Source organism: Euprymna scolopes, chromosome 26 (genome assembly GCF_053919585.1).
Source record: "Euprymna scolopes isolate OS-2025 chromosome 26, ASM5391958v1, whole genome shotgun sequence".
Taxonomy (NCBI): domain Eukaryota; kingdom Metazoa; phylum Mollusca; class Cephalopoda; order Sepiida; family Sepiolidae; genus Euprymna; species Euprymna scolopes.
Window position 1 is genome coordinate 108886892 of NC_136507.1, and position 19761 is coordinate 108906652.

The window sequence follows — 19761 nt, forward strand, 5'->3', positions numbered from 1 at the left end:
AAAGGGTTCTGTTCGAAATTTTAAGCAGATTCCCGAGTTTGATAGAAAGATTTCAGAGTTCAACAAGATACATCTGAAGATTGTCGGAGGTTACGCTGGCCGAAATGTTGTGAAAATAACACTGAAAATAAAATCAGTCGTCTAAATAATATGAAAAATCAGGTGAGAGTGTTGAAAGGATTTATTGATTTGTCATGTCCAAAAAATGGAGAGGTAAATCTGCCAATGATTGTGGGAAAGAATTCAAAATATAAAATGTTTTGGATCAGAAAAAAATGGAACAGGTTGTGTTAGTATGAAATGTTGAAGTCGATGTTTGGTGAAAAAATTTCAACTTAAAAATTGAATAAAGCTTAAAAGGTAGAGAAAGTTTATCTCAAGAATAAGATAAGATATGGACATTGAATAAAGAACATATGACACCCAAGTTTAGAGATAAAGTATTTAGAAAAGTGGAAACAGTGGTTGATTGTTGAAAAGATTTTATGAATATGTATCAAATGGCAAAGAATGGTAAGTAGAGCAATCTACAAAGCCATGGCAGAAGCTGGGTAAGATTTGTAAACAGATGACCAGAAAATGCATTCAAGATAGCTAAAGAGATGGCAAAAACAAATATGGATATTGTTAGGGAAATGACAATAGTGTGACAGCAAACTATTGTGAATTTCAATATAAACACAAGGTACATTGCCACTGTGAGGAAGATGGGCTCTGTCTACCATGCTAAAAAACTACTTACACCTGAAAGTATCCTATACCTCTAGAAAGCCACCATTCGCCCATGTATGGAGTATTGTTGTCACATTTGGACTGGTGCATCTGCTGCTAGTCTCTCATTCCGAGACGAGGTTCAAAAGAGAGTCACCAACCTGATAGGTCCTGAACTGTCATCTAAGCTTCAGCCTCTGTCCCATCGACGAAATATTGCATCACTCTGCCTGTTCTACAAATACTTTAATGGTGGCTGCTCTGACGAACTGCAAGCACTTGTACCTCCTCAACGTGACTACCCTCGACAAACCCGACAAGCAACTAAATCCCACCCCTTTACAGTAGAGATCCCTAGGTGTAAGAAAGCCTTTTACTCCAATAGTTTCTTCCCCAGAACTTCAAGTCTTTGGAACTCCCGTTCCAGGATACTGCTTTCTCAACTGTACTGATATGCAGAAGTTCAAGTGTAATGTGAACAAACACCTTGCTACTCATCTCCCTTCATGATGCCCCCGCAAATTGTCCCCGATAGTAGTTCCCTACTTCAAAGTGGCACTTACCTTATTTGGGGTGAAGATTGAATTAAAAAAAAAAAATGTATATATATATATATATATATATATATATATATCTTCTTCTACCTATCTTCTATCCATCTTCTCTTCTATCTTCTATCTTCCTATCTTCTTCTTCTTCTTCTATCTTCTTCTTCTTCTTCTATCTCTCTCTCTATATATATTATGATTTATTATTATCATATATATATATATATATTATATATATATATATATATATATATATATATACTAGCTGTACCTTGCCACGCGTTGCTGTGGCTCAAATTGGCGCAATGGAAAAAGTTCCAAAATGAGAAAAAGCATGTGTCTTATAGGTTTAATTTTCCATTTTGCATGGGTACACAGTTTTTGTTGTTCCATTTTCTTAGCTGATATAGAGATTTTCTGGTTTGGTGACACTTGAATACATAACATAAATTGTCCATGTGAAAACACAGTCAGTGTGTAACTGTAAGATCCACAATTGTAAAGATTGTTCCCTGTGCTTTGTTGATGGTTATTGCAAATGACAATAAAATTGGAAAGTGCAATTTCCTAAAGTGTAATGGTGTATCCGGTGGAATCATAGGAATGCATGGAATGAAGATATATTCATCTGTGAAAGGTCCTGTTAAGATTGTTGTTTCTATGATATTGTTTGTTAATTTTTTTTACTGCAAGCTATGTGCCATTGCAAAGTTTGGATTGGTTTATATTTCACAACATGATAATTAGTACACCAAATCTTAGTTGCAATACATGCGGTGGCATCCCTGGCAAATGTAGCTGTTGGATAATTAACCACTTTATCTGCTTTCACAACAGTGTCAATGGATTTGTATTTGACTACCTCACTTGGAATTTTACATTGAATAATAGCGTTAAGTTCATGGGCATCTTTGTATTGACCTGCAAGAATAGCTCATTCACTCAGTCAAATGGAATTCTTATAATTTGAATATCTGCAAAAATCTTTAAACTAACTATTCTTTTGATGAAATAAAATTACAGAAGTTAAAAGTCAAAGAATTTGTCCCTTAACTCTGATCAGCTGGCACTTTTTCGTACCCAATTTCCCACAAGTGATGCAAAAGATTTTGTGTGGATCGAACAGTCTGCAACTGGATATGCATATTTTGAGTTAAGTTTAATGTCTTCACATGGAACAAAAAAGTAGAGTATTTGAGGCAAGCATTTATTTCATCTGCTGGTGTTGATTGAAGAATAACAGGTAACATTTGTCTGAAATCTCCTGCAAGCAATATTACTGCATTCCCAAATGGTCTGACATTGCCACGCAAATCTTGCAAGGATCGACCAAGAGCCTCAAGTGATTTTTTGCGTACCATTGTGCATTCATCCTAAACAATAAGTTTGCATTTCTGCAATATTTTTCCCCATATTGGATGTTTTGGAGATGTCGAACATGAGATTTTTGAAAAATTGAATGTTTTAAAGTAGAATAAATAATTCTTCTACTTGGCAGCAAGGTCGCAGGTATTCCTCATGCAGCAAGGCCTAAGGCTATGTCATTTTGTTACGAACTGGCTGCCAAAATCAATTTAATTAGAAAGGTTTTACCAGTTACTTCTGGTGCTGTTCAAGGTAGCAGTAATTTCCAAATAACTTCTATTCTCACAGTCAGTAAATTAGGTGACTAAAATAGGATTTATCCATGTTTTGACAATGCCTTATTCACTGTAATTAATTTAGGAGACTAAAATAGGATGAGGGATTAGAGATGGACAGACAGAGAGGAAGATATATAGATAGAAAAGAGAAAGTGAGAGGAAAATAGAGAAAGAGAAGGAGATAGAGAGATAAAGGGATTGATAAACAGAGAGAGGGGGAGAGTTAGAAACAGAGAGGGATGAGACAGAGGAAAGGAGAGAGATAGAGGGAGTTAGAGAGAGAAAGAGGATCAAAGAGAGATGGAGAGGGTGATATAGAGAGAAAGATAGATTGAGAGAGGGAAAGGGAGAGATGGATAGAGATATTAAGAGAGGAAGAGAGAGGGGAGAGAAACAGAAGGTGAACTACACTTCATCATTTTTTTCCTCGTTCAGTAGAGAAGAAATCTTTTGAGACTGAGGTAATTTTAATGTTTTGTTATTACCCAGAGTACCCCTTTTTTTTTGGGGGGGGGGGGCTAGATTTTCCTCACATTAGAAACCGACCGGGTTATCTGTGCTTTCACTTAACAAATTAATAAAAGAAAAAGATATTGTAAAATTTGAATTTAACATGAAAATACTATTTTAAAAAATAGCACGATAACATAAGTGCATAAGTGCCACTTTAGGTACTCCTTGGGCGTTGAGTTCCATGGCGACCAGTATAATTATTTAATGGTCGCTCCCTTACCCCCCCCTAGTCAAGGCTAACGCATGCACACGTAACATTTTTTTATTTACTGACGTTGGCTTAGTAACTAAACGATTTATTGATAATTTCGTAACCCTTAAACGCATGCCGGAAGATTTAAATTGGTTCATTATTGTTGTAATGAAAAAAAAAAGTTTCATTCAACATAAAACCAAAAACACATATTAATGATAAATGATTTATTATTCTATTCATTGAAATTTACTAATTTTTAAATAAAAAAAAGTAAAAAAATAAATTAATAAAAAAAATAGTTGCTTATGTGCGCATAAAAAAACTTGTTTTGTTTTGTTTGTTTTTTTAGATTAGGTCCACCTTATAATCACCCCCAACCTCCTCATCTTAAGAACAGCTTCCGGAATAAACACCACCTTTGGAGGGGGGGACTATTTGCAAAATTTAACTGATATTTGTTGTCAGCATACCCACCCGAAAATACTATTAAAAAAAAAAAGGAGAGGTCAGTGCCCATGGCAGAGAAGTAAATTTATTTATCAATAAAAGTCGTCATTTAAAAAAGAAAATTGTGGAGGTGGAAAAAATTTTCCCGAAGTTTATTACAAAAATGTTTTGTTTTCGCACTTTTCAACAATTTGTTCATCCGCGCATGTAAATTAAAAAATATTTGTAAAAGTGAGAAGTTATCAGTAAATGAGTTAGTCTTTTTTTTTTAAATTTATTTATTTTTTTTACATTAGGTCCACCTCCACAAATGTTAAGAACGGCTTTCAGAATAAACACCCTCAACCTCTCCATGTTAAAAACGGATTTCGGAATAAACACCATTGGGGGGGGGGAATATTTACAAAATTTAACTGATAAAAGTCGTCATTTAAAAAGAAATTTAAAATCAAATGTTTGTAAAAGTGAGAAATCATTAATAAATGTTTAGTTAGGACTACAACTTGGATGTGTTCAAGTCCAACGTTAACAAATTCCTAATGAACCGCCCCCTTAAGTAAACACTTCATCAAATCTCCACACTAATGTAATGTACTTACAATAACCCTTATCCCTGAGTGGCTTCCGGGCCTTGATAACTGGTGATCACTGTGTAAAAAAAAAAGAAAAAAAAGTAACATTTTTCAGTGCTAATGCAGAGAGTGATCCGTGCTATTTTTTAAATCATATTTCCACGTTTAATTAAAGTTTTATGATATGTTTTTTTTTATTCAATTGCAAGGTTAAAGTACAGAATAGGTACAAAACACCCTCCCCATGTTAAGAATGGCTTTTTAAATAATAACGTTATTATTTCAGCATGGATGACTCTCTGTATAAGTACTCATTTTTCTTTTAATATTCATAAAAAGTAAAACTTTTTTCAAAATAAATAAATAAATGTTTGTAAATGTGACAAATAATCGTTTAGTTACGGCAACGTCAGTAAATAAAAGATGTTACATGCGGGGTGGGGTGGGGGACTAAGGGAGCGACTATTATTTTTTTCTGCTGGTCGCCATGGAACTCAACGCCCAAGGAGTACCAAAATGTAATTTTTTTTGTATAGCAACTTCGTTAAACTTCCCCATGTTAAAACGGCTTTCGGAATGAACACCCCCAACCTCCCCATATTAAGAACGGCTTTCGAGGTTTATGGAAGGGCGTGTTTTTTTTTTCTTCTTTAACATGGGGATGTTAGGGTGTTTATAATACGTTGAGGCATGTCGTAAAAATGAAACAGTTTAGAAAAAGTTAAAACAAACTTTTTTATGTAAACAATGCCGTGAAAAGAAACTAAACAATTAAAACGTAATGTTTCATCAGGGAAAAGCCTTAACATAAATAAAGGAATTTAAAATTAAAAAATTTGTAAGTACATAAATGAATTTACATTTTTAAAATATGGGATTATTTATTTATTTATTTATTTTTTTGTGCTAATGCAGAGAGCTATCCGCGCTATTTTTTTAAATCGTATTTCCATGTTTAATTAAAGTTTTATGATATGTTTTTATTCAATTGCAAGGTTAAAGTACAGAATAGGTACTAAACACCCTCTTTTCCCCATGTTAAGAATGGCTTTCTAAATAGTGTTAATGATTCAGTACTGTTCCTTGTCTGCTTAAGTTTAACTTTTGTTTATTAAATTGTTAGGTGAAAGTCCAGAATAGTTACAAAACACCCCTATCCCCATGTTAAGAATGGCTTTCTAAATATTAACGTCATTATTTCAGTGGGTTAGCTTCTCTACATAAGTACCATGTTTTGTTTTTAGATTGTTAGGTGAAAGGACAGAATTGTTATAAAATACCATCCCCATGTTAAGAATGTCTTTCTAAATAACATTATTTCAGCACGGTATTTTCTATGCATACATACTATCTATTTTTGTTTATTAAATTGTTAGGTGAAAGTATAGAATAGATGCAAAACTCCCTCCCCATGTTAAGAATAGCTTTCTAAATAACGGTATTATTTCAGCACGGTACCTTCTCTGCATAAGTACTATCTTTTGTTTATTAAATTGTTAGGTGAAAATATAAAATAGTTACAGAACACTCTCCCTTTCCCATGTTAAGAATGGCTTTCTTAATAGCGTTATTTCAGCACGGTACCTTCTCTACATAGGTACCATGTTTTGTTTATTAAATTGTTAGGTGAAAGTATGGAATAGTAACAAAACGTCCTCCCCATGTTAAGAATGGCTTTCTAAATAACGTTATTATTCTATTATTATATTATTATGGTACTTTCTCTGCATAAGTACCATGTCTTGTTTATTAAATTGTTAGGTGAAAGTACAGTACTCATGCAGAGAGTGATCCGTGTTGAAATAATAACGTTATTATTTAAAAAGCCATTCTTAACATGGGGAGGGGAGGGTGTTTTTTACCTAATCTGTATTTTAACCTTACAATTGAATAAAAAAACATATAATAAAACTTTAATTAAACCTGGAAATACGATTTAAAAAATAGCGCGGACCACTCTTTGCATTAGCACCAAATATTATTTAAGCAAGTTACTAATCCGTAAAAAAAACCTGTACTTTTACCAACCAATTTTATATCGAAAAACAAAAAAAAACTCAAAAAGCAAGCGACAAACTTTTTTTTTGCCTTATATAATAAAGAAAAAATGTTTAAATTAAAAAATTTGGAAGATAAACAAATGAATTATGTTTTTTTTTTGTTTTTTTTTACTTATCGAGTAAACAGAAAATGAAATCTACTTCGTTTCGTGAATTCGTGGCTGTGAAATGAATCAAACCGGAAGTTCAGTTTTATCAACAAAATAGCTTCGCACTAACGGTTACGAAAATATACTTATTTTATTTAATATTTTAATAATTCGCAAGGTAAATTTATTTTAATAACATAAAAACATCCCTCGACTCTAAAGATGGGTTGTCTGAAAATTTCAAATAAATTGGTAACGTAGAAATATGGTTTTATTCACTTTTAACGAACCAAATATTACATTTTTATATATATAGATATATATAAAATGAACTCATTTTTTCCCGTATGACTTTGACCTTAATAGGATTAAAAATGGAGACATTACATGCAAATCTATTACACACAAGCTGCAGCACAATATCTGAGGTGTTTTACAGGCATATTAGCTTTCCATAACGTTGTTGATCGTAGATTCCTATATTTCATCTGATGAGAGTTCGCTGCAAAAATCGCTTACGATCAATGGAAGTAGTAAATTCTTCTCTCTTTATTACATTCCTCCTTCCACCGCCACCCATTTACACAGGACTCGACCATTCACAGTAGAAAATTACGAGAAAACACCAGTTTGTGTTCGTAGTTGCTTAAAAAAAAAGTGGATTGGCATACAGCTATTCTAACAGTTACTTATTCCATTTTCTTTTCTTTTTTTTTTTTTTTACATTTTTTTATTTATATATTTTTCTTTTTCTTTTATTACCTAATCCAATGGGTACTTACGCCATCTTTCCCTTTTTTAGTTTTTATTTTATTGTTTTTTTTTTTTTCATTATCGTTTACAGTTTACACCGAGAAAATCGCGTTTATTAAAAAAGATAAACAAAACAAACTAACCATGGATTCCATGTTTTACAACAAACTCTTACAGTCGACAACTACTACTTACGTATCCAACTGTATTTATGCAACGTTCTTTTCTTTTCCACCATGGAGTTTCATTTTCTCTGTGTTTCATGAGGTTTTTTTCTTTACTAACTGTGACTGATTTACAGTAAGGCATGGATCGGGCGACACCGGCAATTATTGGTGTCACCATCGACCGTTCTTCATATGTTCATACGATTACTCCTGATCCGTCCTTGACAGGAATTCACTTTCAGTTTTGGTTCACAGTTTTTGCCAGGGGGGAGGGTGAATAAATACCGCTAGGCATCGTTTGTGGCGCGATGACCGCGAACGTCCGATTGGAATATCCCCTTTAAATGGGGGGCTGATTTCCACCCCCATCATCTTCAGGAAGCCAAAACTGACCCACATTGAAACAAAGTAAACAAGCGCCAAAAGACTGCCCCGCAGTAATTTTTAAAAAATGATATGTCATCGTAATGACCCTTAATTTAACACGCTTCTCAATTTCTAGGTGGTTGCCTATTTTTCCCCTTTTGTTTCCACCTTTGCGTCAAGGCTTCGGGGTTCAATCCGATCTTCCTATTAAAACTTTCATTTTTCTTTTAACGTTTTTTTTTTTAATACACACACCTACAAACACACGGGCAACGCCGGGTACCCACCGCTTGTGTGTGTGTATATATATATATATATATATATATATATATATATATATACATACATATACATATATATATATATATATATATATATATACATTCTTCTGTTGGTGTGCCAAATTTTCTTCCTTTTTCTATTTTTCTTTCTCTCATCGTCTCTCACGAGTGGCTAACCATTGTTAATGTTAGAGAAATGCTAAATTGTTCCAATATGATACAAACTAATGAACAGGATAAGAGGGATGCTTGGAAATGCTATAAATCGTGAAAATCTGGAATTTGCAGAAGCACTATCTGACTCTGCTCTAAGAATTGTAAAAGAAATTCTATGGGTGACTGTGAATAAGATGAAGGGAGTGAAAGGCTGGAGGATCTTCGACTGTGCTTTAGTGAAATTGATTAAAGACAAATTTTATAGTTTCAAAATGAATAAAAATTTCACAGACAGTGAATGAATATAAAAAAATGTGGAGAGAAAAAATATGACAAGGTTTTTCCCACTTCTGTTCCATTGAAATGATTTTTTCTGAGTTTTTCTTCTGTCTTGATCCCCAGATCCTGTGTGGTATTTACCCAATTGCCCAGGTGAGGGAACCCTACAGTCCACTCATGTATTTGGCTGAACGGGTCAATCTGGTCAAAATTCTCAAACTTCAACATCCAACAGTTGAACTTAATCGGCCATACCAGGGTAAATGGTCAGCCTTTGAGATCTGTGAAGGTCAGTGACATTTTTTTTCTTTTTCATTTTGACTTTTTAAAAATTTCTTGATGGATCTTTTACTATTGCAGCTTTTTTTCACAAATTATTAAAACCGCAATGTAAGATATTTGTTAGCAGTTTTCACCTTCTAATTTTTTGTACTTTTCTTATCAGTCGTCTTGTTTTCATGACAAACTGAAAAGGAGAAAGTAGACCTCAAGTTTATTGTCAGCAGCCTTGTAAATCTTGCTTCCATTATTTTGTCCTTTAGTCCTCACATTCCATGAATAATGCTCCTGACAAAGGGAGAAAAATGATTGTTTTCTGGGTTGGAATATATCTGTATAACACTAATTGTTGGTTAGTTTTTGATCTTGATGTAATATTTTTGGTCCCTCGACAAAAGGAGGGTGGACCTGTAAATTCACCTTTGTCCGTTCGTCCGTCCACATTTTTCTCAATAACTACACCTTGGAATTTTTTGAAATTTTGCACAAACATTAAACATGATATGAGTAAAAAAAAGTAACAGAACGTATTTTCCAGAAAAACTCTGGTTGATCCCTTAGGGTTGCCTTTCGGGTTAAAATGGCTAAAATTGACACTTTTGTGTTTATTAAAAAAATTGATGCCTTGGATTTTTATAAAACTTTCTGAAAAGTTGTAACTAACTGATTTCTATATATATATATGTATATATATATATATATATATATATATATATATATATATATATATATATATATATATTGTTTGTCTATACTTCACAATAACTTTTGGATGTACCCCAGAGGCTCCATTTTTGGGACTATTTTACCATATTTGTCCAAAAGTTTCTGTGTATGTCTATTTAGCAGTTTTGCATGGTGCTGAACTCAAATTTAAATATGTTAAGGCTTTGAGGACTTTTGGGGCTAAATGGGGGAGGGGGCAAATGATGAACTTAGTAATTTCTTTTTTTGCATGATGCAGAACTCAAATTTATATATGTTAAGGCCTAAAACTGCACAGTTTGTTCATTTTCACCAGGATTTGATGTCCCCTGGAGACTTTTGGGGCTAAATGGGTTGGTGGTGGGGGGGGCAAATGCTGAACTTTTTTTGGCTCTTTGCATTAAGTGGCTTCATTCTTTGTCTGGAGCGATTTCCATGAAAAAAAAAACTGACCTTATTACCATCTTTGTTGCACAATAATTACTTATGGATAATTCTGTACCCATATATTCATAAAGGAGACACAAATCCACTTGGAATCCGCACTGCGTTATTAAATTTCAGATTTGCTCGTTATATCAGAAGAAACAACTGATGCAAGTTTCACCAACAGATGATCTCACATATCAGTCCACTGACATGGAATCATCAGGAAAGAATGTGCTCAGTTTTGAGGCGTTCCACATTGAGTGATTCTCTGTGCACTGCTCATCAAGAATATCATTAGGAGGATGTTAAAACAAATTAGAAAGAAATTGAAAGAATCCGGATTCAAATACACGGTGACGTCCGAAAGAAAAATACATGATCAACAATTTGATGCTGTCAAAATGTCAGTTAATCACTGAAATTACGTTTCTGAATTTTGTTAGATAAGTATTGATCATTTGCATTATTTGAATTCTTCAAACTACTATTCTCATCTCGAGTGTTATTTTCACGTTTCGGTTGATGTAACCTCTGACCGTCTTCAGGTATATCTTTTTGAACTCTGGAATTCGCATAGAATTTTAAACGGAACTCTTTACTGTCAGCCATGATTTGGTAGGAGTCCTAAGTGATTCACAATTGTATTTTGAGTGTCGCCTACACTGAGGATTAAACTTTTCATCTATTGAAGTCTATATGCACTGTGCCACAGGTCCTTCTGTTTAAAATCTATGCAGATTCCCAAGTTCGACAGAAAGATTTCCGAATTTAACAAAGTACGCCTTAAGAAGGTTGGAGGTTAAATCGACCAAATGTTGTGAAAAAATACATTAAATGAATATTAATCTGAAGAATCCAAATAATCCAATTATTCACTGAAGTTGAACAATATTTTACCAAATACAATCACCGATTTTCTTTAGTAAAGACTTGGGAAGCTTTATGTTGAATTCAAGAATTTTGAACTGTTTATTCAAGTACAACTGGTTTCCCTTTTCTTCCAAATGTGGCCACTGATACCTGGTCAGGCATGACTGACTTTTCAATATGTCCATGTATTCTGATTTCTGGCATTCTTTTATGCTTACGTTTAGTGAGAAATATGTCCAATTATTGTATATTTTTTCACATTTCTAAGGAATAAAAATAACACTTTTATGATAAGTGCTGGTTTCGTGTTCCAATATTTGGTTTACCTCCTTTCACAGCTAATACTCGTCTAGTTACAGCAATTGTAAACAGTTTTCCTTCCTTCCTCTCTAGACCTAAAATTAAACTGAACAAAGTTTCTTTCTAACAACTACCCGTCTGTGGAACACAATGATGTAAACAAATTATTGTTGAACTGTCCTCTTAAATAATCAAAATGTACTCAGTTTTCACCATCATCTGCAGTTATCAATTATTTTACCCAGTCATGGCTGATGGAACAGGGGTTGGAGCTTAGTTGACAAAGTGGGACCGATTAGATTGAAAACTCTTTTCTGGACCCTATCCAAGAGGGATGGGCTAGTGGTAGATGCACCAGCCCAGATGTGGCAACAATACTCCATGTGTGAGTGAATGGTGGCCTTGTAGAGGTACAAGATACTCTCAGTTGGGAGTAGTCTTTTAGCTCGATAGAGGTAACCCACCTTCTTTGCAGCAGCCTTTGCAATGTCCTCAATGTTCTTGTTTAATTAACTGCATACAAATGAATCATTTGGAATAAAAATGTTTCCACATGAAATAATAAAAAAGGTTGATTTGCCATAAAAAAATCAAAAACAAATCCTGCCATTTTTATTTTGTACTCCTCCAATGTGTCTCCCCGATTTTATTTTAATCTCCCAAAATAGATTTTATGTCCTTTTTCTGCTGAGTCTGGTTTTGTTGTTTTCCTTAATTTAATTTTCATTGTTTTTTTTTGTTGTTTTTATTTTTTGTGTGCTGTTTTTAAATTCCGTTTTCTGTCCTCGTTTGACAGCACTTCTTCTTTCTCTTTTTCTTTTTACAGCCTGGGCCAAAAAACGAGGTTACATGACCGCCCACGCTGCACGTCCAGACTTGTACCGGGCGGCCAACCACCTGCTACGCATTGCTGTTGAGGGTCGTCTTTGTCTTTGCTTCCGGCCACCAAACTACAGCAAAACCAAAGGTCAGTCTTTTAAAGTGGCTGCCATAGTTTTTTTTTTTAATTACAATTTGTCCAATCAATAACAAGCAAGTATTACCCCAACACCAACCCTGCATTAAATCGTTCTACTACTACTACTACTACTACTACTACTACTACTACTTCTTTTTGTGAATGAGCTGCTACTGCCATTTACAACCTGATAAAACATAAAAAAAAACAACTTTCATATTTTGACGCATTCTTCTTTTCAAATATCTGAATTTGACACTTCAGTAATGCTTGCTTTTTTTTGTTTTTTTCAATGATTTTTTAATCTAAAAAAGAACTGCAAAAAACATAAGAATTGGCACATCTGTCTTGAAAATTACCTTTGGTTTGGATTATTTCAAGAGTTTTGAAATGACTTTAAAAAAATGCAATCTTTTTTGGTCTGGCGTGTTTTAGTTTGACAAAAAACATGTTTTGTTGCTGGCAGATTAAATGAACAGATTTTATGAATAACTGTATTTATTAAGCGTTTCAAGTTGCTTAGGATTCCCAAGCGGCCTATCAACCTGGAATCAGCACAGTCGAACAGATTTTTGCCCCTAGCCAATTCATTGAACAATCAAGTTTAATAAACCATTATACATCGTTTTTATCGATTTTACAAAATCTTTCAATAGTATCAAATTAGACAAATTTTGGTCAATTTTAGACAAAACCCCTCTCAACAAAAATTACATTAATCTTTTAAAATCACTTTACAACGTATCACAGGCTTTTATAAAAACAGGCCTTGGGTTTAGCTGCTCTGTAAACATCAAAAAAAGCAAGGCGATATGCTTTCAGCAATTTTGTTCTGTATTGCACTAGCTGCTGTTATGTTTAAGACAGACGAGACTTGCTAAAGCGGTTTTTCTATAGGTGGAAAAATCCTCTTCAACCTCTCCTACGCTGATGACGTTGCTCTTGTTAATGAATGCACACATAAACTTCAAGTTTTTGTTAATGTATTAGCAAAGAATGCAAAAGAGATAGGATTAGAAATAAACCAAGAGAAAACAGAATGTATGGCTACAGCTAAATCACAGTTTACCATAAACATGACTATTCACAGTAAACCCATCAAACAGGTCACCCAATTCATTTATTTAGGGCATAAACTGATTTTCTCCAGTGATCACGAGACAACATTGAAACACAGAAGCGGGCTGGATTGGGTGGTTTTTCAAAAACATGGCACCATTCTAAAATCAAAAAGGGTGCCGATAACTGTTAAAGTAAAAGTTTATGTCCTCCCAGTAGTTTTATATGACTTTTATTGTATCACATGGACTAAACCACTAGACAATCGCATTGAGGTGTTTCAAAATCACGTAATGCCTTTCATTATGGACATTGCATGATCGCAAAAAAACAAAATATACATGCTCTGTCTAACTATTTCCCTATCCCCTCTATTTGATAAAATCAAAAGTAAAACCCTTGAATTTTTTGGTCATATCAAACAATCAACCACTGGCCTGTCAAAATTATGCTTTGAGGGTATGTTAGAAGGCAAGAGGCAGAGGAACGCCAAGGAAAAGATGGAGAGAAAATGTTTTTGATTGAACTTCTCTCAACATTTGGACGTCGATCAACCAACTTGCTTTGGATTGGAAGGAACAGCAAAATATAAGTCACATTGGTTCGCAATCCGCACTAAGCGGATGATGCAAGTCATGGTGATTTTCCAAGTCTGGATTGAACTGTCGTCTTTTACTTTCATTTTTATTTCCATTGTTTTTTTTTTTTTAAATTATTATTTTATATATGGGATTTAGAAATGTTATTTTTTCTATGGGATTTAGAAATGTTATTTTTTCTATGGGATTTAGAAATGTTATTTTTTCTATGGGATTTAGAAATGTTATTTTTTCTATGGGATTTAGAAATGTTATTTTTTATATGGGATTTAGAAATGTTATTTTTTATATGGGGTTTAGAAATGTTATTTTTTATATGGAATTTAGAAATGTTATTTTTTATATGGGATTTAGAAATGTTATTTTTTCTATGGGATTTAGAAATGTTATTTTTTCTATGGGATTTAGAAATGTTATTTTTTATATGGGGTTTAGAAATGTTATTTTTTATATGGAATTTAGAAATGTTATTTTTTATATGGGATTTAGAAATGTTATTTTTTCTATGGGATTTAGAAATGTTATTTTTTCTATGGGATTTAGAAATGTTATTTTTTCTATGGAATTTAGAAATGTTATTTTTTCTATGGGATTTAGAAATGTTATTTTTTCTATGGAATTTAGAAATGTTATTTTTTATATGGGATTTAGAAATGTTATTTTTTCTATGGGATTTAGAAATGTTATTTTTTCTATGGGATTTAGAAATGTTATTTTTTCTATGGAATTTAGAAATGTTATTTTTTATATGGAATTTAGAAATGTTATTTTTTATATGGAATTTAGAAATGTTATTTTTTATATGGAATTTAGAAATGTTATTTTTTATATGGAATTTAGAAATGTTATTTTTTATATGGGATTTAGAAATGTTATTTTTTCTATGGGATTTAGAAATGTTATTTTTTCTATGGGATTTAGAAATGTTATTTTTTCTATGGAATTTAGAAATGTTATTTTTTATATGGGATTTAGAAATGTTATTTTTTCTATGGAATTTAGAAATGTTATTTTTTCTATGGGATTTAGAAATGTTATTTTTTCTATAGGATTTAGAAATGTTATTTTTTATATGGGGTTTAGAAATGTTATTTTTTCTATGGGATTTAGAAATGTTATTTTTTCTATGGAATTTAGAAATGTTATTTTTTCTATGGGATTTAGAAATGTTATTTTTTCTATGGAATTTAGAAATGTTATTTTTTCTATGGGATTTAGAAATGTTATTTTTTCTATGGGATTTAGAAATGTTATTTTTTCTATGGGATTTAGAAATGTTTTTTTTCTATGGGATTTAGAAATGTTTTTTTTTATATGGGATTTAGAAATGTTATTTTTTCTATGGGATTTAGAAATGTTATTTTTTATATGGGGTTTAGAAATGTTATTTTTTATATGGGATTTAGAAATGTTATTTTTTATATGGGATTTAGAAATGTTATTTTTTCTATGGGATTTAGAAATGTTATTTTTTCTATGGGATTTAGAAATGTTATTTTTTCTATGGAATTTAGAAATGTTATTTTTTCTATGGGATTTAGAAATGTTATTTTTTATATGGAATTTAGAAATGTTATTTTTTATATGGGATTTAGAAATGTTATTTTTTCTATGGGATTTAGAAATGTTATTTTTTATATGGGATTTAGAAATGTTATTTTTTATATGGGATTTAGAAATGTTATTTTTTATATGGGGTTTAGAAATGTTATTTTATATATGGGATTTAGAAATGTTATTTTTTATATGGGATTTAGAAATGTTATTTTTTATATGGGATTTAGAAATGTTATTTTTTCTATGGGATTTAGAAATGTTATTTTTTCTATGGGATTTAGAAATGTTATTTTTTCTATGGGATTTAGAAATGTTATTTTTTATATGGGGTTTAGAAATGTTATTTTTTATATGGAATTTAGAAATGTTATTTTTTATATGGGATTTAGAAATGTTATTTTTTCTATGGGATTTAGAAATGTTATTTTTTCTATGGGATTTAGAAATGTTATTTTTTCTATGGAATTTAGAAATGTTATTTTTTCTATGGGATTTAGAAATGTTATTTTTTCTATGGGATTTAGGAATGTCATTTTTTATATGGGATTTAGAAATGTTATTTTTTCTATGGGATTTAGAAATGTTATTTTTTATATGGAATTTAGAAATGTTATTTTTTCTATGGAATTTAGAAATGTTATTTTTTATATGGAATTTAGAAATGTTATTTTTTATATGGGATTTAGAAATGTTATTTTTTCTATGGGATTTAGAAATGTTATTTTTTCTATGGGATTTAGAAATGTTATTTTTTATAAGGGGTTTAGAAATGTTATTTTTTATATGGGATTTAGAAATGTTAATTTTTATATGGGATTTAGAAATGTTATTTTTATATGGGATTTAGAAATGTTATTTTTTCTATGGGATTTAGAAATGTTATTTTCTATATGGGATTTAGAAATGTTATTTTTTCTATGGGGTTTAGAAATGTTATTTTTTCTATGGGATTTAGAAATGTTATTTTTTCTATGGGATTTAGAAATGTTATTTTTTATATGGGATTTAGAAATGTTATTTTTTATATGGGATTTAGAAATGTTATTTTTTATATGGGGTTTAGAAATGTTATTTTTTTCTATGGGATTTAGAAATGTTATTTTTTCTATGGGATTTAGAAATGTTATTTTTCATATGGGATTTAGAAATGTTATTTTTTCTATGGGATTTAGAAATGTTATTTTTTCTATGGGATTTAGAAATGTTATTTTTTCTATGGGATTTAGAAATGTTATTTTTTATATGGGGTTTAGAAATGTTATTTTTTCTATGGGATTTAAAAATGTTATTTTTTATATGGGATTTAGAAATGTTATTTTTTATATGGGGTTTAGAAATGTTATTTTTTCTATGGGATTTAGAAATGTTATTTTTTCTATGGGATTTAGAAATGTTATTTTTTCTATGGGATGTAGAAATGTTATTTTTTCTATGGGATTTAGAAATGTTATTTTTTATATGGGGTTTAGAAATGTTATTTTTTCTATGGGATTTAGAAATGTTATTTTTTATATGGGATTTAGAAATGTTATTTTTTCTATGGGATTTAGAAATGTTATTTTTTCTATGGGATTTAGAAATGTTATTTTTTCTATGGGATTTAGAAATGTTATTTTTTCTATGGAATTTAGAAATGTTATTTTTTCTATGGGATTTAGAAATGTTATTTTTTATATGGGATTTAGAAATGTTATTTTTTCTATGGGATTTAGAAATGTTATTTTTTCTATGGGATTTAGAAATGTTATTTTTTATATGGGATTTAGAAATGTTATTTTTTCTATGGGATTTAGAAATGTTATTTTTTCTATGGGATTTAGAAATGTTATTTTTTATATGGGATTTAGAAATGTTATTTTTTCTACGGGATTTAGAAATGTTATTTTTTATATGGGATTTAGAAATGTTATTTTTTCTATGGGATTTAGAAATGTTATTTTTTATATGGGGTTTAGAAATGTTATTTTTTCTATGGGATTTAGAAATGTTATTTTTTCTATGGGATTTAGAAATGTTATTTTTTATATGGGATTTAGAAATGTTATTTTTTATATGGGATTTAGAAATGTTATTTTTTCTATGGGATTTAGAAATGTTATTTTTTCTATGGAATTTAGAAATGTTATTTTTTCTATGGAATTTAGAAATGTTATTTTTTCTATGGGATTTAGAAATGTTATTTGTTCTACGGGATTTAGAAATGTTATTTTTTCTATGGGATTTAGAAATGTTATTTTTTCTATGGGATTTAGAAATGTTATTTTTTCTATGGGATTTAGAAATGTTATTTTTTCTATGGGATTTAGAAATGTTATTTTTTATATGGGATTTAGAAATGTTATTTTTTATATGGGATTTAGAAATGTTATTTTTTATATGGGATTTAGAAATGTTATTTTTTCTATGGGATTTAGAAATGTTATTTTTTCTACGGGATTTAGAAATGTTATTTTTTCTATGGGATTTAGAAATGTTATTTTTTCTATGGGATTTAGAAATGTTATTTTTTCTATGGGATTTAGAAATGTTATTTTTTATATGGGATTTAGAAATGTTATTTTTTATATGGGATTTAGAAATGTTATTTTTTCTATGGGATTTAGAAATGTTATTTTTTCTATGGGATTTAGAAATGTTATTTTTTCTACGGGATTTAGAAATGTTATTTTTTCTATGGGATTTAGAAATGTTATTTTTTCTATGGGATTTAGAAATGTTATTTTTTCTACGGGATTTAGAAATGTTATTTTTTATATGGGATTTAGAAATGTTATTTTTTCTATGGGATTTAGAAATGTTATTTTTTATATGGGATTTAGAAATGTTATTTTTTATATGGGATTTAGAAATGTTATTTTTTCTATGGGGTTTAGAAATGTTATTTTTTATATGGGATTTAGAAATGTTATTTTTTATATGGGATTTAGAAATGTTATTTTTTATATGGGATTTAGAAATGTTATTTTTTCTATGGGATTTAGAAATGTTATTTTTTCTATGGGATTTAGAAATGTTATTTTTTATATGGGATTTAGAAATGTTATTTTTTCTATGGGATTTAGAAATGTTATTTTTTATATGGGGTTTAGAAATGTTATTTTTTCTATGGGATTTAGAAATGTTATTTTTTATATGGGATTTAGAAATGTTATTTTTTCTATGGGATTTAGAAATGTTATTTTTTATATGGGATTTAGAAATGTTATTTTTTCTATGGGATTTAGAAATGTTATTTTTTCTACGGGATTTAGAAATGTTATTTTTTCTATGGGATTTAGAATTGTTATTTTTTCTATGGGATTTAGAAATGTTATTTTTTCTATGGAATTTAGAAATGTTATTTTTTATATGGGATTTAGAAATGTTATTTTTTCTACGGGATTTAGAAATGTTATTTTTTCTATGGGATTTAGAAATGTTATTTTTTCTATGGGATTTAGAAATGTTATTTTTTCTATGGGATGTAGAAATGTTATTTTTTCTATGGGATTTAGAAATGTTATTTTTTCTATGGGATTTAGAAATGTTATTTTTTCTATGGGATTTAGGAATGTCATTTTTTATATGGGGTTTAGAAATGTCATTTTTTCTATGGGATTTAGAAATGTTATTTTTTATATGGGATTTAGAAATGTTATTTTTTCTATGGGATTTAGAAATGTTATTTTTTATATGGGATTTAGAAATGTTATTTTTTATATGGGATTTAGAAATGATACTATAAATAATAATGCTATCATTTAGTCAATAAATTATTAATTGAACTACAATAAAATAATAATAAATTAATAAAATAATAATAACCTTTTAATAAATTATTAATTGAACTACAATAAAATAATAATAAAGTCATAAAATAATAATAAATTAATAAAATAATAATAAATTAATAAAATAATAATAAATTAATAAAATAATAATAAATTATCAACTGAACTACAATAAAATAATAATAAATTAATAAAATAATAATAAATTAATAAAATAATAATAAATTATTAATTGAACTACAATAAAATAATAATAAATTAATAAAATAATAATAAATTATTAATTGAACTACAATAAACTAATAATAAATAAATAAAATAATAATGAATTAATAAAATAATAATAAATTAATAAAATAATAATAAATTAATAAAATAATAATAAATTATTAATTGAACTACAATAAAATAATAATAAATTAATAAAATAATAATAAGTTATTAATTGAACTAC

The 19761-nt window shown here is 29.8% G+C and overlaps 1 protein-coding gene across 1 annotated transcript in view; it reads left to right on the plus strand.

The window, feature by feature from the left end:
* The window catches only part of LOC145248359 (guanine nucleotide-binding protein-like 1), a 342841-nt gene that overhangs the window by 313985 nt on the left and 9095 nt on the right, over window positions 1–19761 (plus strand). Inside the window, exons 11-12 of the mRNA XM_080110280.1 lie at window positions 8905–9070; window positions 12191–12331. Coding sequence (XP_079966406.1) covers window positions 8905–9070; window positions 12191–12331 — 307 coding nt within the window. The remainder of the gene's footprint in view (window positions 1–8904; window positions 9071–12190; window positions 12332–19761) is intronic.